At 44.6% G+C, this 21,004-nt stretch overlaps 3 protein-coding genes across 4 annotated transcripts; 2 read left to right on the forward strand and 1 right to left on the reverse strand.

Annotated features, from left to right (window-relative positions):
* Positions 1 to 422: 422 nt before the first annotated feature.
* Positions 423 to 2,423, forward strand: LOC123453191 (F-box/LRR-repeat protein At2g29930-like). 2 transcript variants are annotated; one of them, XM_045129968.1, is made up of 3 exons: positions 426 to 1,601; positions 1,707 to 1,841; positions 1,933 to 2,423. In XM_045129968.1, the coding sequence occupies exons 1-3, from the start codon at positions 699 to 701 to the stop codon at positions 2,290 to 2,292; spliced, it is 1,398 nt and encodes a 465-aa protein (XP_044985903.1). In that variant the 5' UTR covers positions 426 to 698; the 3' UTR covers positions 2,293 to 2,423. The 2 variants fall into 2 exon arrangements, with proteins under 2 accessions (XP_044985901.1, XP_044985903.1); XM_045129966.1 differs by having other exon boundaries at positions 423 to 1,841.
* Positions 2,424 to 16,718: 14,295 nt separating this feature from the next.
* Positions 16,719 to 17,670, forward strand: LOC123396331 (cysteine-rich repeat secretory protein 38-like). The gene is made up of 3 exons (XM_045091289.1): positions 16,719 to 17,154; positions 17,204 to 17,220; positions 17,338 to 17,670. The coding sequence occupies exons 1-3, from the start codon at positions 16,719 to 16,721 to the stop codon at positions 17,668 to 17,670; spliced, it is 786 nt and encodes a 261-aa protein (XP_044947224.1).
* A 222-nt stretch (positions 17,671 to 17,892) lies between these two features.
* On the reverse strand, positions 17,893 to 20,175 carry LOC123396332. Its single transcript, XM_045091290.1, has 4 exons — positions 19,527 to 20,175; positions 19,252 to 19,445; positions 18,613 to 19,146; positions 17,893 to 18,162 (listed from the first exon to the last, which is right to left on the reverse strand). The coding sequence occupies exons 1-3, from the start codon at positions 20,173 to 20,175 to the stop codon at positions 18,616 to 18,618; spliced, it is 1,374 nt and encodes a 457-aa protein (XP_044947225.1). The 3' UTR covers positions 17,893 to 18,162; positions 18,613 to 18,615.
* Positions 20,176 to 21,004: the final 829 nt, after the last annotated feature.

The following is a 21,004-nucleotide window of genomic DNA, read 5'->3' on the forward strand; positions in this document are numbered from 1 at the left end:
GCTTCGTATATGTATCGAGAGGATGCGTGCGTGATTTTGTTGCTTTAATTCAACCGTTTTCTTGATTGATATTTTGTATGCATGGACCAACAAGCTATATTTTACGTGAAGCTGATACATCAAAACTTAAGTTTGTGAAATAAGAGAATGGATGAACTACATGCCTTTAAAAAAATAGTCGGAAGGTTCATAAGTCTATGGACAAGCGGTTACCCGTGAAAGCGTCCCCATTGCTTGTTCCAATCGAATATTTACATTTGTGCGTTAAAATGCACGATAACTTTTACCAAATTATCACCTGTAGCATTTTCTAGTGAAATGACAGCCATTTTTCATTTCCCTTGTGAGTATATATTTTCCCTGGCACAATGTCATGAGAAAAAAAGCAGGAGAGAAATGTTTTTATTCTTTTTCGAGAAGAAGCAGAAGATTTCTCTCCGCCTGTCGAGTCAAGCGGGTCTGTTCTTCTCCGCCTCTTGATCTCTGCAACTCTCCCGTTCCATTTCCACCCAACCAGACCGCCGCCGGCGAGCGGCCTCCACACCTCCACCTCCGCCTCCCGCTTCTTCCTCCCTCGCTCGCCCGGCTCCGGCGTCTCCTGTCCGCACCGCATGCCCGGAGCCCCCGTGCGCTCGTTCTCCCCCAACATCGACCCCCTCGACTGAAGCAAACCCTAGCCTCCTGCGCGCCTCGTGCAAATGGATGCGGGGGGTCCTAGCCCGAAGCGGAGGAGATCGGCCTCACCCGGTGCGGATGAAGACGGAGGATGCGCCGACTACATCAGCGCCCTCCCCGACGTCTTGCTCGGCGAAATCATCTCACTCCTCCCCACCAAGGACGGCGCCCGCACCCGAATCCTCGCGTCCCGGTGGCGCGACCTCTGGCTCTCCGCCCCTCTCAACCTCGACTGCCGCGAGCTCACCGCCGGCAGGTACGAAGTCCGTTCGGACGTCGTCTCGCGCATCCTTTCCTCCCACGGGGGGCCCGGCCGCCGTCTCTACGTCAACACCCACATCCACAGGATACCGGCAGACACCGTGGAAGCGTGCCTCCGATCCACCGCTCTGGACAACCTCGAGGAGCTTGATTTCATCAACTATCGGTCAGAGCAACCGCAGCGGGCATTGATCTTCCGCTTCTCGCCCACCCTCCGCGTTGCCAACATTGGTGGATGCAACCTCTCGGACGTCAACTTCCATGAGCTCAACCTTCACTTCCCCCTGCTTAAGCTGCTCGGTCTTCTAAATGTCACCATCTCCGAGTGCTCGCTGCATAGCCTGATTGCCGGGTGCCCCGCTCTCGAGTGCTTGCTGATTGACATGTGCGTTGGCTTCCGCCGCATCCAAATAAACTCCCCAACTATTAGGTGCATGGCTGCCCGTGTGACACAATGTGGGATACCGGTTATGACAGATTTACCGCAGCTCGAACAACTCGTCATTGAGAAAGCTCCTTGTCTTGTGAGGCTGCTCTTTCATAGAGGCACTGTTCTGCAGGTATCGGTACTCGCAGCTCCTAAATTGGAGACTTTAGGCTTTGTTAGTAATAAGTACGGTTCAGGTGAATTCTCCAGATTCACGATTGGCTCCACTGTTATTCTGGTAAGCCCTGTTGTTTCTCAGTTGCATTTCCATGTTCAGAAAAAAAAATACCCATCACCTGACTTGTGCATTGGCCTGATATTGTTGCTTTCATACTTGATAAAGGGATTGTCTGTTGATACCCTGATAACAGTGGTATACACCGTCAAGATTTTAGCTCTTGAGATGCACAATCTTAGTTTGGATACTGTTATTGAGTTGATGAGATGCTTTCCGTGCTTGGAGAGGTTGTACATTGAGGTAATGGTTCTTCGTTGATAGTTCAGCAACCCTTTCTTACCTACTTTTGGTCTGAACCTGTTGATTTAATCATTTGTGTATGTTCTTTCAGTCAGTTCAATCAAGACCGGGGAATTTGTGGCGTCGCAAACACCGGAATCTGATGAAATGTTTTGACACGAGTCTGAAGACGTTAGTGTTACAACCGTATCAGGGGAAGAGGTCACAAATCAACTTTCTTACATTCTTTGTATTGAACGCGAAAGTGCTGGAGTCGGTGACACTTGGCATCAAAACCAGGAATAACAATGAGAAGTTCTTGGCAGAACAACGCACCAAGCTTCAGTTAGAGAACAGGGTTTCCAGAGATGCTCAGTTTCATTTTAGAACTCGTTGTTGTGTCGGCAGCTCTTATGATATCGAGCATATCCGTGATTTGGATTTAACTGATCCATTTGCACATACGAGCTAGTTGTTCTTGCCGGTTGGCCTATTCATTTTGTGTCTTGTCAAACCTGAGTAGATAGCATGTTTGTAGTACCTTTTGAGTTTGTATCGTCTGGTAGACTGGTACCTTAATAGAATTCGGGAGACTATTTTTTATGATACTTTTGTCAGACGGGCCACATGTTTGCAACCCTGTGCTAGTTTGCATTAACTTCGGTGTTAGTGTTATTTCACCTTATGTTTTGTTGGCACTTTCTTGTTGCTTGTTGCCACTGAATGCTTGCCAGATTTCCTGAATGGTACTGTTAAAGTAACGTTTGCTCAACAGTGCAGATTCTAGCTATGCAGATTCTAGCTAATCATTGAACTCTATGCTAAATGTAAATCTTACTTCCTCTGATCCATATTACTTGTCACTTAGATGGATGTATCTAGCACTAAAATACGTCTAGAATACATGTGTTTGAACGACAAGTAATTTGGATCGGAGGGACTACCATTAAAGTAAAACTGTAAAACTCTGCTAGTTGTTGTAATGATTTTGAATACCATTATCTGAGTAATACGTGGCACATATTTTCGAATTCATTATATGCTCAAGATGAAAATCTGAAAGACTTGCTGCTAAATTGGAACTTTGTTGAAAAACTGAAACAATATGTTGTACATATATTACTGCTAGGAGAAGGATTTAGATGATTTTGAAACACTCTCAATAGCTGCTGCAAATCATCATTTGTTGTATCCATCAGAAGATACTCAAGTGGCCGAATATCCATTTCTGATCCCGAGCTCATCTGCATCTGGTTCAGAGAAAATAAATATAAAAGACATAAAAAATAAATTTATTTTTTTCCATTAAACGCATTAAGGAGCGCTAGAATGGTTGCTAACCAGCTATGCCATGTGCCGCATGCTGGTTGGTCGTAGTGAGAAAGTTTTTGATTTTTTATTATTTTCAAAATGAAAGTGAGATTTTTTTCTCTTTTTCTTTTTAAGACAAGTTTTTTTAGGGTTTTTTTATTGAGATAGATGTGATGTTCACATGATATAAGATTTTTTTAATTTTAAGATAAAGATATGGTGCGCACAGCTTTTTTCTCTAGCAGCCCGGAACTGTGGGCCCCAACCACTAGTGTAAGATGATTTGGTGTGTGAGGTCCGATCTAAATTTCAGATCATTTGAACATATGAATAGCTCTCAGAAAAAAAAGACAAATTTGGTCAGAACAGATGAACAGTAAACTGTTTCACATACCTTAAATTTATCATTTTTGCCGAGAACTGTTCAAATGTCCAAATAAGCTGAAAATTTTAAAACAGACCTCACGCACTTAAGTATCTTTGATGCAAACTTAAAAACAGTTTTTATTTTACTTTTCTTTCTTTTTGAATTTACTGTTCACCGCAGAAGCCGACGAGCTCGGGAGCCAAATAGCCGCACTCCTCAAAATTCAAATGGTTCCATGCACTGTGCCTTTGTCATCTACGCTATCTGCACCTGCTTCGATCTGAACCACGAAGGAAACAACAGGCTTGAGACCTGGTAGTTGTGTCCGCAGTTCTTATGATATCAAGCATATCCGTGATTTGGATTTAAGTGATCCATTCGCACATATGTAGCTACTTGTTCTCGCTGGTTGCCCATTTTGACAACCCTTGTTAAATCTGTTTTGACTTCTATTGTGATTTTCCACATTACCGCTTTTGATTTGCCTCCGCACACCAAAAAGCATCACAAAGATTCAACGGGCTTTCCTTTAGGCGCGGACCGATCAGATCTCGGACGGCAAATGCAAAGTTAACTGGGTAGTGGTTTGTCGGCCCACAAACCTGGGCGACCTGGGCATCCTTGACCTCGATAAATTCTCTCGGGCGCTTAGGCTTCGTTGGTTTGGTTTGTTTGGGTGGACCCTCTTAGGGCCTGGTTTGGGCTCGAAACCCCATGCCACGACAAGGACAAGGACCTTTTCTACGCAGCCACGAATATTACCATTGGAGACGGTTTAAAGGTGAGTTTTTGGCACTCCCCTTGGCTCAATGGTCAAAAGCCTAAAGTCATTGCTCCAGACATCTTCGCCCTTTCCAAGCTCCACAACAGCTGCGTAGCTGATGCGATGCACAACAATGCTTGGGTCAGGCATATTAACTTACAAGGCGGCCTTTTAGTTATCCTTTTTCAACAATTTTGTGATCTTTGGTCGAGAGTTCAGCAGATCAATCTCGCTCCGGGCGTTAGTGACAGCATTCGCTGGAAGTTCAGGGCGGACGGGTGCTACTCCACGGCCACAGTGTACAGGATGCAGTTTGTCGGATTGATTAAGTCTACACTGTCGCAGATGGTCTGTAAGATTTGGGCGCCTCCTAAGATTAAAAATTTCTCCTGGCTCGTCCTACAAGATAGAATCTGGACTGCTCACATGCTGCAGCGCAGAGGATGGCCAATTTGTGGCCTTTGTGAGCTTTACAAGCAGGAGCCGGAGTCGGTGGCCCATATTATGTTCAAATGTCGTTTCTCCATCAGGGTGTGGAACTTCATTTTCAGCTGGCTAGGGTGGCAATCTTCGACCCTCTCTTAGGTTGACCTTGAGACGATGAATCAATGGTGGGTCTCGAGCAAGGAACGACCAGGCTACTCCAGGAAGGCGATCAACTCTCTGCAGATGCTCGTTTGTTGGGAGATATGGAATGAGAGGAATGCTCGGGTCTTTCGAAACAAGGCTTCCTTGCCGTCGTAGATGACGACATCGATCAAGGATGAAGCAAAGACGTGGGTAGTGGCGGGTGCTAGGTTTCTGGGTACTATTTTACCGGGAGAGTGATCCCCTTGCTCCGGCCTGAATGGTCATGTAACCTCTTGACAATGTTCTACTTTCGTCTTAATTAATGAGACGAGGCAAAGTTTTTGCCTCCGTTTTCAAAAAAACAAAAAAAAAAATCGCGTCTTGTCCAAACCTTAGTAGTTGGCGTGTTTGTAGCCCTACCTTTTGAGTTTGTATTATCTGGTAGTCTGGTACCTGCGTGAGAGACTGTTTTTTGTCATGCTTTTATCAGAGGGGCTACATGTTTGCACTCCTGCGCTAAGCATTCGTTGCGTTTTGGACTCGAGACCAAGACCGTTTTCGTATATTGTGTATCCTGTATAGTACACGTGTAGTGTGTAAAATGGAAACTCAAAGTGAAAACAGTTTAGCTGTATATCGCCTGATTTTTCAAATTGAATAAGTTTATTTTATTTTCCTTTTGTCAAAGATTCGTGAATTTTTGTATTTCTTGTTGTTTCATGGTTTTTTGGCCTAGTTTTTTACTTTTTAAATAAGGGGTTTGCGGGGAAAAAAGAATAAGCAGTCAACAGCATGAATAAAACAATGCTCACATACACACGAAGGCTCTGAGTTGGATATTACGAACCTTAAATTTCTTCTACTATATTTCCAGCAAATGTTTGGACTGACCATTAACTTTAAGAAAACTGAAGTTATGGTAAGAGCATCTATAGTTGGACCTTGCAAATCCAGCTTCTCAAACGTCCGCGGACGCGATCACTCCCTATTTGTCCGTCCATGCAGCCATATTTTTCACTTTTTTTTCTCATATGTCCGGTCACTTACACGTGATTCGTGAAGAGGAAGAAAGAAGAAAAAGAATGAATAAAAAATGGTCTGGGACAGGGTCGTGTCATATGTGACGGATTGCCCCGACGCGTCCGCGAGCACTCATATCCTCCCCATAGTTGAAATGGATAGAAGGGTTCACGTACAGCCTAGACATATAAGGGCAGAGGCTCGGTTGAGTCGTTTGTTCTTTCTCTCCTGTCCAGTCATTGACCAGACGCGTTCGCGGACGTATAAAGGGTCATCTGAGGGGTCCGGGTGTAGATGCTCTAATGGAGTACTATGAGGTCGGGCGGCAAAGCATTGCTGGCCGACTTGATTGTCGGTTGGGGACATTCTATATCGCTTACTCATTCTGTTCCCAAAGAGGCATATAAATTCAGTTAAAAAAATTATTTTTAAGTTTGACCAAATATATAAAATAAAATATCAACAACTATAATATTAAATAAATAGGTCATGAAAATATATCTAATGATGAATATTATGATATTGATTTGATATTGTTTATCTTCAGAATTTATATATATATAGATAGATAACTTAGAAAACATTGAATTTTTAATAGAATTTATACGCAATCTATTGAGGGATGGAGGTAGTATCTGGGAAGGACGGGAATGTTTGGTTCCTAGGTGTATATACATCCTATATGTGAAAAAAATATCAATTCAATAAAAAGTTATAAAATTCTGAAAATATTTTAAAAATAAATTTGATATTTTATTGTATTTGTAAGAAAAATTCCGCAAAAGGACAATTGCACGTTGACGTCTTTTCCAAAAAAACAAATTTTTGATTAAGATAGTGTGAATAATAACCTATAATAGCAACTAAATTTTATCTTTTTTTCCCAAAAGTCAATGTTGGATATTTTTTCTTGAATTTTTTTATATTAATGCAAAACAAAGCAATTTTAATCAAAAATATTTTAAACTATTTCTATTTTATTTTTCTTATTTTTTTTTCTTATATGAAATGTATATACAATCAGAAAACAAAGTGTAGTTCCCTATCTGGGAATCCCTATTAGAGACTCTAGCATCGGTATTATTGATCTCCGTCTTGTTGTGACCAAAATCCAGCATAGAGTCCAGCCTTGGCAGAGGTGATTCTCCAAGCCGGCAAGAAAGGTGTTGATCAACTCGTTCATGTCAAGTCTTCTCATGTTTATTATGAGTTTCTATAACTTTAATGAGCCCTTAGAACACGAGATTGCAAAGCTTAAATCCAAATTCCTGTGGGCGGCCTAGACGGTCAGGGTAGGGCATCAGATTGATCAGATAGTGTCTTTTATGAGGACAAAGCATATTTATATATTTATAGATGTAGCGACTTTGTTCATCCACAAGAATGGTTTTGGATTGATCCCTGTATTTTTTTTATCAAGCTCCTGTGAATAATTAATAAAGGTAGTTGTATGTATCATGCTGGTGCGGAGGTCGGGGGTAAGGACATCTCCAACAAGAACCTGTAAATTTACTCCCGCGCCAGTCCACGGACAGAGTGGATTAGTCGTGGACACGGATGAGGGAGGACGCCATCCAACTTTAGCCGCATATATTTTGACAACAACTCAAATCATAGCCATCTAATCGGACGAAATTCGTGCAAACATGACCGGATTTCATGCAGACACGACAAATTTCATGCAAACCTGGCGGATTTCATATAAACACCACGAATTTCATTACATTTACATCAGTCCGGTTCTAGAGGTATAATTAATACCTAATCTAAATTGTCGTCGACGCCAGTTCCCCGTGTCCAACCATGAATCCCGAGAACTGAAACTTTGCCTTCTTTAGCTCCGCCTCCGTAACCTCCTCCCCCGGAGACCCAACAAGCGCATATATCCACCTCCATGTAGCTGCCAAGTGATTAATCGGTCAACATTGTTCAGCCCACGAAGTTTGGCATCGACGGGAGGGAAAGAGCGGTGGCCTTCCTGGGACCTGAGTGGCGGCGACCTCTCATGCACTACTCTTCGTAGTTGTCGGCGGCGCCCGTGGAAAGCGGTGCAGGGGACGCTCTCTCGGCCGACACGCCGCTTAAATGCCGACACCAGTGAGCGGTCGCGTTCGCTCTAGTCGGACATAAATGCGGACACTAACGCTCTAGAGCGGTGTTGACCGTTTTGTGTCGGAGGGGGTGGCGTTATTGGTAGGGCAGGGCGGTCAGTTCCTTACGTTTGTCTTTGGTTCCCCGAAAAAAAAAAACACATGTGAACCGCTCCGCGGGCCGATACATGACCGCGTTGGATGGCTTCCGCGGTCCGAACTATTGCGAGAGGTTTGTAGGCCTACCTTGGAGATGCCTAATCCATCAAAAATAATAATCTTTTAGGCGGTCAATAGATAGACATGCATTTGCAAACCTAAGAAAGAAAGACTCTAAATTCATTTAGAGAAGCAATACGCTTTCTAATCATAGAATGGTACGTTCTATATATTTTCCCTCATTGTACTATTCCCTTCGTACCTAAATATAAGTTTTTATAAAGGTTTTACTAGTCGACTATATACAGATATATATAGACATAGTTTAAAATATAGATTCATTTATTTTATTTTGTATGTAGATTTATAATGAAATTTTTTAAAAGACTTATATTTAAAAACGGAGGGGAGTACTACTACGTACAACGTAAGCGCTATTACAAATCATCTTGGAACTCAGCGAGTTGAATTATTCAGAAACTGTTTTTTAGCTATCACATGGCTATCCCATGACCAAATCTGGGGAGAATCATTATTCAGACCCGCATGCGGAGTGAGTCGCTGCCCAGCTGCTCCGTCTCACCATGACCACATGCTAGTGCTAGCTGGGGCGTCACCTGCTGGCGCCACGTGAGACATGATGGCGGGTATCCGTATGTGCATGGGCAGGGTATGAACATACTTTTATATATATGAATAGTATTCATACCCTATCTGTTAAATCATGGGCAGGGTACGAGTATAGCCTTGTATTCGTGGATATATCCATACCCTACTCATTTATGAATTAATGTTATGTTATCGTCAATTAATCATTATTTTGTCATGTGACTCATCTACTCCTATTAATTTATGAGTATGTTGTGATTTTTCAATTTTGCTCATGCTCATGTACTCATGTACCTCTTATCGAGCCAAGAAAATTCAATTTTGTGTCAAATGTGCTATCAATGAGTGTAGAATTGTGAACAATTTGTGTACTATTTGTTCTACCCGCTGGGTATCCAATGGGTACAGGTAATCGTGGGGTATGGTATGGGTAAAGTTTTATACCTGTGGTTATAGATATGGGTAGAATTTTATACCCATTAATTATACAGGTATGGGTATGATATTGCTCTACCCTGCCCATACCCTACCCATTGCCATCCTTAGAGTTCACGCGTTACATTATTAATGAAAAATAAGAAAAAAACCTAGGCGTCCTCGGCGGCGGCGTCGAGGTCGGGCTGTGCCGGAGCGGGGACGGGCTGTGCCAGCGCGGATAGGGCGGGTGTCGGCGATGGCGCGGCATGGTGCATCGTCATCTGAGCTTCAAGGTAGGCGGCCTTCTCTGGAAGAAGCGCGTTGGCGTGGACGACGAGGGTGTTCGGGAAGAAGCCGGGCGTAGCACGGGCGCGCTGGTGCGCCTGGTGCATCGTCCTCTTAGCCTGCAGCTAGACGACCTCCTCTGGCAGCATCGCACGGGCATAGACGACGAGGTTGTCACCGTTGTCCATGACTGTTGGGTCGTCGAGAAGGAAACAAAGGGGTGGCGAGATGTGGACGGGCGGGCTTCTGGAAGCAGATGACGGAACCCACCGTACGCTCGGATTAAAAAAGGCCGGGCGCGGTCCTCGACGCGTGGACCCGAGGATGGCGGCCGTTATAAATTATATTGACCGCGGTGGTTGGGGGCGGACACCGAGGGGGCATGCGTGTGTCGCTTCGCGTCCGCGCCGACGTATTTTAGTCCCAACTTTGGACCGGAAATGGGTCGACGCAGACACAAAGCGAACGCGTTTTGATAATGGGTTAGCGCGCTGGGTCATCATTTTTATCCGCGCCGACTCAAACGGTCGGCGGCAGACGAAATGGGTCGCCCCATTAAAGTTGCTCTAAGAGGCTTCACACACATGTATATGTGTTGCAACAGAGAAATTGTAAGTTCAGAACAACTTAAATTGATTATAAAGATAATGTGAACCACCCATTATAGCTGGTACAAAGATACTATAGCATATATGTTTGTATTTATAGCACAAGAAAGAAGACATGCCTGATGATGGTATGGAAAATGCATTATAGATAACTCTTATAGTCTTATTACTATCACAGCTCTTCTCTATTACTATCACAGCTCTTCTCACGCATGCTCGAGCAGCTGCTCGTCGACGTCATCGTTGACTCGCCATTGTAGTAATCCTCAATGTATACGTTGTCCCTCACGTGGGCGTAACAGAAGAAGTAGCGGTCGTCTACGCAGACCTTGGCAATGACCGTACGCTGCGCTCCATATCAAACTTGGCAAGTCTACGTACTTCAAACTAGATAAAGAAATCAACTTGATCTATCAAAGGTGAGACCATCCGACAAATATGAAATAACAGGGCACGTCATACATGCTACTCCAGATTATGTATGCTTACAAGTAAGAGGTTCACGTTCTCATAATCGATCCAATTCAGCTATTTTCAAGAGTTAATATATCTCATAGTCACGGATGAAATATTGATAGCAAATTACTCTTATTAACTACTGATGATGTTGTGCTATGGGTATTTAATAGTAATCAATTACCATTGTAATTTGACGTACGATCAAATCGAGGGCGGCACAAGGGGTGAGATCTTTACCCTACTCTTGGTGAAGATCTCCTACGACGGCAACGACAGGTGGGATTTTCGTCGGCGGCGAGGACTCCTGCGGCGAGGGTGCATGCGAGAGAAAGGGCGATGTCATGGAGACGAGATCACAATATGAGGGGCTTGCGGGAGACGACGTATGAGAGTGAATTTCAAAAATTGGCTCCGCTGATATAAATATCCCCTAGCTGTCGGTGATACTGACTTGGAAATGTTGATGCTACCGATTTCCATAACTGTTAGGTGAATGTGAAACTTGGTGTGGCCAAGATTTAGCAATCGGTGGTACCGAGATCATAAAACCATATCAACCCTAGTGCGTCAGTGGGACCGAGATTTTGGAGTTGATCACACCGAGTGGCACATGGGAGGTTTTGGAAGTCAGCTCTTGTCGAGACAGATCTGTGAGTGCTCCTCATAAAAAGTGTCTCTAAAGTGCTTGCTCAAATTTTGTGATGTAGCATGAATATAATTTGAGACGATAAAGCATTGATAACTAGAAGGGTACTTAGGCATTCTTGTATATCCAATTGGCCAAAGAAAAATAAAAGCCAAATAACAACAATTGGATATCCTCGAATGAGCAAAAATATGCATACCAACATGCTCACACAATAAGATGTCAAATAAAACATGGCAAACATGCATAACCACTCTAGTATCTACCGAGCACTTTGGCGATGACGAAGTCATCTATATATGAGTATATTAACTTAGGAGCCAAGAAAGAATACTTGATCATAGGTCATACTCATCGTTTAAGCACAAGTGGGGTTGCCACTTTTACATAAAGCTTTCAATGTGTTCACACCTTAAGAGATGCTTATACTCAAGTCTTAGAGTAAAGCTCTCCCTTGATGTGACATCCCCCCCAACAGGGATACACTAACCTTGTGTTTTGTCATAGAATACTTCATGTAGGTGTAGTAGTGGTGGATGCTTGTTGTTGATGAAGATCATCTTGAGTTCGGAGCAATCCTTGTTGTTTTTTACTCTTCTCACCTACATGGGTTAGTCCCACAAACAAGGAACATATACAAGGATATCCATGCACATGGAGTGAAGTGCATATGAGGTGATTTCCATTGATATATTAATTACATTGTACCTTTCTCACCTTTGAGGGAATGTGTGACTCCTTGAACTAATGCAAATGCTTGGAGTTGATTGCACATAGTTCTTGCCAAAATGAATAAGAGTGAATTTCATTGGCGGAGTCACCCCTCAAGAACTTCTCTAGTTCTTCTTCTTGGGTACCCACATCAAGTTGATGGGGATCCTTGGAGTTGAGATAACACTTGTTGAAGTAGAGCTAGTGGTGGCCTTGGGAACCTACTCGGACATGGCTTGGGAGTTGGGATTCTTCTTGAAATGAGTCAATCTCTTCTTGAAGATTGTCCTTGCCCTTGAGTTTGTGGTCTTGTGCTGGAAGGTCATCTTGAGCCTTTGTTCCCTTGGGAAGAGTAGGATCATACTTCTCCTTTTGGGGAACAAACTTCGGGTTGGGTATTGACCTTCTTCCCATTTAACTCCATTGACATTGAAGTAGCCAATGCCGTGTTTCTTCCGATGTCCTCCTTGCTTCCATACAATCTCCTCGAATTGCTTACTTCCGACAAGACTCTTGAATACACCTCTCTCTATAATTCCTTTAAATAAACCGTTTTCTTGCTCAAGTGTAACTTGACTAGGAGAATCATTAGTGGAATCGAAAGAGCGACTAGCAACAACATCATTAGATTTAGCATTAGTGATGTTGTTACTTGATGAAGAAACTTTCTTGCCTTTGTTACTAGCATGCTTAGGTTTAACTTGTGGAACAAAAGGAGACAAGAGTAATTGTTTGGCTAGATAAGAATAACTCTTCTTTCGAAGATCATCATTCATTGCTTTTATAAACTCATGCTCTTGCTCTAAATTTAGCTTCTCATGAGTTCTAGCAAGCTCTCTATGATCTTCTAGAGTAGTTTCATGAGCTAACTTAAGAGTGTTTAATTCTTTAGTTAGACGTTCAATCTCTTTCTTATCGTCATCACACGACTTATCTTGACTAGCATGATTATCATCAAGTTCATTTTCATTGTTATCACTAGTTCTCTCAAAGAGCAAGTCATCATCTCCATGTAAGTCACCCTCATCACTATTAAAGTCAAAGTATTCGGGGTGTGATACCTTGGGGATTCTTTCCATGAATCATTTTCCAATTCCTTCATTTGGTGAATCAAATATGTCATAGGAGTTGGAGGATACGAGCGCAAGACTGGCAACACCTCCATATTGACTATAGTCTGAGTTGGGGTGGTAGCTTCTCTCGGGTTGGTTGTCGGACTCGGAGCCGGATACCCATTCACCAACATGAGCTTGATGTCTTCTTCTTGAATGGCTCTTCGTGTACTTGTCCTTTTTCTTCGATTCCTTGCTTCTCCGGGAGGGTCTTCGTTCATAATGATCTTCTCTACTTGTTCTATCTCTTTGAGATGACTCATCTTTTGAGCTTCGTCTTCTAGATGACTCTTCTCTTCGTTTGTGGGGAGTCGAGCACTCATTGGAGTAGTGACCTGGCTTTCCATAGTTGTAGCAGCTTTTGTCATGACTAGATGAACGCTTCTCTTCATATCTTGAACTGAAGCATCTCTCTTTGCCTCTATTCTTGTAGAGATTGTCGAATTTCGTGACCATGAGGCTTATCTCTTCATTGGTTACAAGGTTGTCATTTGAAGTAGCGGGTGTATCACTGGAAGCTTTGTAAGCACCGCTTGACTTGTTGTGCAGCTCTTCTTTGTCCTTGAGTGACATTTCATGAGTGGCAATCCTTACAATAACTTCCGCTGTCTTGAGATCCTTGTAGTTTGGTCTCATTTGGATCAATGTGCACACGGTGTTGTACTTTCCATCCAAGGCTCTAAGGATCTTTTTATGATGAATTTTTCAGTCATCTCTTCGCTTCCTAAGCCGGAAATCTCATTTGTGATGAGAGCTAGCCTAGAGTACATCTCAGCGACTTCTTCACCATCCTTCATCTTGAACTTGTCAAGCTGACTTTCTAGCACATCCAACTTAGATTCCCTCACAAACTTGGTACCTTAGTGCATATCAACCAAAGTATCCCAAATCTCCTTTGCATTCTCAGGACGGCTGATTTTGTTGAACTCTTCGGGCATAGACAGTTGAATAGAATGTCACATTCTTGAGCGTTGTATTGCAACATCTTCAATTCTTCAGCAGTTGCTTTGCGATCCGATTCCCTTCCATCACCAAAGAATTCACCTTGCAAACCAACATGAACGACAACCCATACGATGGGGTTATGACCAAGAATATGCATTTTCATCTTATGCTTCCAATTAGTAAAGTTTGTACCATCAAAATATGAACCTCTACGGTGGTAATTTCCCTCACTAGACGACATACTCTCCTAGGTTGTGAAACCAATGCAATGGAGACCAAATCTCCGATACCACTTGTAGGATCTGAAGTATGTTTAGAGGGGGGGGGTGATAGACTACTTGACCAAATTAAAACTTAGTCTTTTCCCAATTTTAGTTGTGGGTAGGTTTTACCATTTATAGTAAGTCAAGCACACCCTACACATGCAAGTCTAAGAGTATCACAACAAAAAATAAAGACAAGCATATTTAAATAGAGGGTAGGGAAGGAAGATCAAACGCAAAGGTTGACACGAAGATTTTTGGCGTGGTTTCGGTAGGTGGTGCTATCGTACGTCCACGTTAGTGGAGACTTCAACCCACGAAGGTTAACGGCTATGCGATTCCATTAAGGGATCCACCCACGAAGGATCCACGAAGAAGCAACCTTGTCTATTCCACCATGGCTTACGTCCACGAAGGACTAGCCTCACTCGGGGTACATCTTCACAAAGTAGGCGATCTCCTTGCCCTTACAAACTTCTTGGTTCAACTCCACAACACAAATTAGGAGGCTCCCAAGCGACACCTAACCAATTTAGGAGGCACCACCATTCAAAAGGTAATATATGTGGTAGAACGATGAACTCCTTGCTATTATGCTTCAAAAAATACTCTCCTCAACACTCAATCACTCTCTCACATATTTGACATGGGCAGGAGAGATTGATTTGGTGGAAAGCAACTTGGGGAGGCTAGAAATCAGGTTTCAAATGGATGGATTGGAATATCTTGATCTCAACACATGAGTAGGTGTCTCTCTTTCAGAAATATGGATATGGCAAGTGTATGTGTGTTTTGAGTGCTTCCTCTATGAACGAGAGATGGTGGAGGGATATATATAGGCATCTCCAAATACAACCGTTACAACATTATTGCCCAAGTCGGTGAAATCAAAGTGAATCTCGGTGGCACCGATTTGCACAAAATGTGGCAACTTTCGAATTCTCGATGAGACTGATATGTGAATCTCGGTGGTACACATATGGTGACCTAGGATAGATCCGAAATCTTAGTGAGACCGATTCCAGAACTCAGAAATTCCGATTCTTCGAAACGTCATACCAAAAACTTGGTCACTGGTTTCGGTGGCACCAAAGTGAAAGTTGGTGGTACCAAGATTCTAGGGTTTGGTGAAGGTTCTGTGTGGTGGAAAATCGGTAGGGCCGAATGGGAATTCTTGGCGGCACCAATTTTGATGTTTTAGGCTTTGGACAGAGAACTTTGTGGGAGAATGGCTGAGTATTTTTGGTGCCTATCTCTAAGCACTTGGGCAACCAATTCATCATAGTTACTTCATCCCCTATTAATAGGCTTTCCTATGGACTCAAATATGATTTCTCACAAATATATAATGCAGAGTCTTGTAGCTTGAAGCTTAGCCAATCCTATTCATTTCCTTGCATTCAGGGGTTTCTCCTCTCAATCCTTAGCCAATGCATATTTGAACTTTTCTGAAATATACTAGGATTGAATAATTAGTTCAATGATACATATGTTCTTATTAATTATCAAAAGCAAGTTAGGGAGCAATTGTGCTTTCAGGGAGCTATAGTAGGAAATATCTAACCCTGATAGACTGGGACAAACAACATTAGATGTGTCGTAAGATGACGTGCTCGCGACGTTCCTCGGTAAAGATTGTCTCTCCTTCTGAGTCGTCCACCCAGCTACCTCTTATCCCCTTGCCACACCGTAGGACGGGCATCATTAAAGGTGCTATAACTCCATCGAGCTGCCACGCTTCCCGACCAGCCCCACCTAACCTCCTGCCCGCTCGACACCTAGCTGATGTAGACAATCAGCCTATCGATATGGAGCGACGACTTGGCGGGTGAAGACCTTGGGAGGAGCACTTGCAGTCGGGTCTTCCTTACCGGTTGTCTTGCTCCTTGCTTGCTGTTGCTTGGAAGTTGACGTCGCTCGACGAGGTCTTGCCGGTCCGGAGGCCGCAGTCGTCTGTGCACAAGTCCGGATACTAAGGGCCCGTTTCTTAATACACCGACACACGGGGATTTGTGGTAGTAAAAAATAAAAAGGAAAGGAAAAAAGAAAGAACACAAGTAGAACCAGTCTACTTTACAGTACTAAGGCCCTGTTTGGTTCCAAATAAGTCACCAACTTATAAGTTAAAAAGTGCAAAAAGTGACTTATTTTGCCAAACAGGTTCAACTTATAAGTCACCCCAACTTATAAGTCATAAGTTGCTCCACCCCAACTTAAAACTTATAAGTCACTTACTTTTGGGTGGGTCCCACCACTTTTTCAGCCAGCCCACCCGTGACCACGCCTCCCCACGCCCAGGCACCGCGCACCCCACCGCGCACCCCACGCCTCCCCATCGTTCCAGGCACCCACGCACCCCATCGCGAGCTCGCGCCGCCGCCCTCCATCGCGAGCTCGCCGCCGCCGCCCTCCATCGCGAGCTCGCCCCGGCCGGATCCGCTCGCCTCCGCCCGGATCCGCTCGCCTACTCCGCTCGCCCCCCGGTTTCCACCATGGCCGGTAGGAGCTTCGCCGCCCTTTTCCAAGATTCCCAAGGCACCGACGAGGAAGAGGTCAGGGGCTGATGTCGCTCCTCGAGACCAAGGCCCCGGCCATCGGGTTCGACATCGGCAGCTCCGACGGCGTGCACGGCCTGGCGCTCTGCCGTGGGGACGTCCCCAGGACGATGTGCGCCGAGTGCATCCGCTCCGCGGGAGCCCAGGCCCAACGCCTCTGCTCGTCCAAGAAGGACGCCGTCGTCTGGCTCGACGCCTGCATGCTCCGCTACTCCGGCGAGCCGTTCTTCGGCGAGGTCGACGACGACCACAGCGCCGTCGTGCCGGGAGGTGTCCAGAGCGCGGCGAGGTCTGTCCAGTTCGACAACGAGGTCGCCGGCATGATGAAGAGGCTCACGAGGACGGCGTACCTCTCGCCGCTGCTGTTCGCCGCCGGGGCAGCCGAGGCGGTCGCCGGGACGCGAAGACTGCACGGGCTCGCGCAGTGCACCAAGGACTGGTCAGGTGACTTATAAGTCAGGTGACTTAAAACCAGTGACTTATTATAAGTCAGGTGACAACCAAACAAGGGTGACTTATAAGTCAGTGGTTTTAAGTCACCTGACTTATAAGTCACCTGACTTATAATAAGTCACTGGTTTTAAGTCACCTGACTTATAAGTCACCTGACTTATTGGAACCAAACAGGGTCTAAATGTAAATGGGCCGGTCCGTTTCGATCGCGACCTGCCCAAGCCCCTATACGAGACATCACACCATCCTCTCCTCTCGTCCTCCCGGTCTAGCCCCCCACCCCCTCCTCCGGCCATGGCCCCGGTCTCCCACTCCCCTCCTCCGGCCACGGATCGCGCCTCCTTCCCTGACTGGGTCATTCTGGACCGTTTCGTGGTATGCAAGGATGACGTCCTCACGGACGGCGGCGACTCGACCATGGCCTCCGGCAGCAACTCGAGGGGAAACAAGTTCCACGCAGAATTTTGGATTTCGTTTTGCATTTTTTTCCGGTCCTGGGCGAAATAGACGAATTTCGGAATTTTGGAATTTTTTCGAAAAAAACCGGACGAAAAGTCAAATCCAAAAATTGAAAACTGGGACGAAAACTGGCCGAAAATTGAACGAAAAACGTCCGAAATTTGACATAATTTTTGAAATTTTGTGGAACAATGACATATCACAGAAACATACTTAATTGAAGGCAAATTATAGCATTCCAGAATTCAATCTAGATTGACGAATCAGGAGTAAAGATTATAGTCTACCAATCATAACTTAGGTTCTACATCCAGGCCAATCCGTAGCATAGTTTAACTACATCCAAGATCACAGCAAAAGAGCATCCATCCAAATGAATTGTCCACAACTAGTCCTGGACAACATTTCATGCATCCCACAAAATAACATTCAGAGTTCTCATACACCACAAAATGCAACCAGAAGCTTCCTTCTTCCATTCTTGTGTCATTTCTTCACTGGACAGCAACCTTGCGACCCCATACGATGCTCCAAATGCTTCTACAAATGCCAAAATGATGGTGTATTAAGTCAATCAATATTACAAGGTAAAGTGGGCTGATGCAATCATTTGGCAATTTATGAAGCTATGAATTATTTGGATTAATTTCCACTACAATGACATTCCTCGTGGTTGTACGAATGCTAGAATTAGCAATCTGTAGGTAAACTTGCAACGCCTAACCAAATATAATACTAGTAATTTTGAAAAGAAAAACAAACTTGCTAGCATTCCTAACCAGGTCCAATGAACTTATAACTGTGTCAGCAAAAAGAAACAGTTAGCACGCCCCATGCAACTTTCAGCAAACAAAAACCTTGGCAGAAATGTTTGGGCATTACCGAAATGCGAGGATTACTAAAATACTGAAACAGTAGTTTCTAACCAAATATAACAGTAATTTAAGCTTCAGAAATCTAGATCATTTCAAATCAGGTCAATGAACTTACCTGTCAATTGTAAAGGCTCGTCAAGTCCTTCAGCTTCGTGCTTTGCTTTCCTGGTCGAGACCTACGGCAGTTCAGCAAACCTCCATCATTTCTTTCCTCAACCTCGTTTCCATCTTGGCTTGGTTGATCTTTTTCAACTCGGGTAGTTGAATCTTCTCCATCAGCTTCACTTGCGCTATCATCTCCGCATTCATCCTCATCATCAATGTCTATGTAGTCATCTTCTTCTTCATCATCATCACAATCAATGTAGTCATCCTCATCTTCTTCCAATACTCTCTTCCTTTTCGTTCCATTGCCCTTCCTTCCAAGATGAGAGGATTTCTTGCTTGAGTTAAGGCGACGTATTTCCTCGAACACGGCGCTAGCAGCATCAGATCCATCCAAGATTACATGTTCCTCATCCTCATTCAACCACTCCATCATTGGATTAGCCTCATCAAACATGGTTGTATTCATCATCATTGCACATGGATCAACCTCCTTATATTTATCATTCTCTCTCACCCGGTCCTTGTCTTCTTCAGCACGTATCTTCAAAGGTGTGAAAACAAAATCAGTAAATAACAGCAACGTAAACAACAATGTTTTCTAAGAAAATGGAGGATCATGGTCTCAACACACAAGAGAATTTTATACCTTCAAGTTGTGGCGAACGGATACAAACTTGTGCAGCTTGCCATATAATAGACGATTCCTTTGTTTCGTGTGGACCAAGGCCCAAGCGCTCCAGTTCCTTTCACATCCACTTGACGACACACATTGGGAAACAATTCTCAAGGCATACTTCTGCAGATTGGGAACGTCCCCTCCAAACTGAAACCACCACTCGGCTACCACCGAAAAACAATGAGATTAACGAGTTGCAAATTGGAGGAAAGTGCGACTAAGGATCTGCAAGCATTGTAACTTACTTGGTGACATTTTTTCTGCTGAAATGTGTGCGACCCGTTGACCAAACCTTCCACGACGTTCCCTAAAAGCGCTGATTTCATAAATGGCCAAAGCAGCACTATCAGGGTCAGCTATCTTCTCTATCGCAACTGTTAGTGCAGAAGCGAATTCCGGAATATTGCTCAGATTGACCACATAATGTGTGTTTGGATCAAGGACAGCAGCTGCATAAGAACGGTCTTCCAGCTCCACGCTCCGCCGCGAGTGTCCCGCATACTCCTGCGGGTAGAAGGCGGCGCGTCGGTCTTCGACGACTTCCACGTCGTCGCCGCTCACCGCGACGCCTTGCTCCTCCAGATGTCTTATGTCATCGATGTGCCCCGTCCCGATCAGCACAGTATGATCTATAAGTGCAGGATAATTGACTTCTTCCTCTACAGGGCCGGTGGGGGTGGCTCGTCCCCGCCGTCGCTCAGGCTTCTCCCCACCCTCGGTGGCACCGAGGAAGAGGTCCGAGCCCGGATCAAGGCCGAGGGTTCCTTGATGACGACCAACCAGTGCGTGCGGAGGGCCAATTTTTTGGATGTGGGCGTCCTGTGCCGCGCCAATGACGAGTTTGCTGTCGCGGAGCTCCAGATCACCTGGTCCAAAAAACCACCGGAGCTCCATATCTTTTGTCCGTCCAGGTCCAGCCGGTGGGAGATTAAGCAGCCGTCGGTCGTACTCATGGATTGTCCGGATGATTTTTCCTTGGAGGACTTGCTGTTTCACTGGGATTTTGCTGGATTGACTATTGTCGTGGGATCATGTTCTGCAATGTATTCGACGACAGCCCCGAGATCCGGTTCCTTCAATTCCCTGCAAAAGTGCCCAATCTTCGTAGCAACTGCCACGGCACTGGGTGGGTAGATGTGTGCCAAACAGTGGGTGTCACCAGCTGTGGCGCCATGAAGTTCGTTACCGTTGTCCGTTCGGATGGACAGATTATTGGAGATTTGAAAGGATCTTCTAGCTTCACGGTCACCTCATGGACTTTAAGGATAACAGAATTGAACAAGATGGCGTGGGATAAGACTGATGAGCTTACATCCAATGAGCTCTGGAGTCTTGATGGTTTTGCCGCGACTCTCCCGCACGCCCCGTTGCAGTTTCCTCTCATCAGCATGAATGATCCAAATGTTATATGCTTTGTGCTGAGCCAGAGGGTAGCAGAACACTGTTATTACGATCACTGGTCAGTTTCCGTTGACATCAGCAGGAGGACAGTGAAGGGTTTCTGCCCATATGTCAATCCTGAATTAGAAGAAACTGATGTATCTCGTGAGACCAACTTCTCGAAAGCAAAGTACTGGTACTTCAAGTCGTTTCTTCCTGCCGAGTTCTCTAAACACCTGAATCCTCTTAGCGACAGCGCCAGGTAATTACTTACTCATGTGTGCTGAGGTTCATCATGACTAGCTATTGTGGATTACACTATTGCCTACTGTTTTGATGTTTG

Source organism: Hordeum vulgare, chromosome 5H (assembly GCF_904849725.1).
Source record: "Hordeum vulgare subsp. vulgare chromosome 5H, MorexV3_pseudomolecules_assembly, whole genome shotgun sequence".
Taxonomy (NCBI): Eukaryota; Viridiplantae; Streptophyta; class Magnoliopsida; order Poales; family Poaceae; genus Hordeum; species Hordeum vulgare.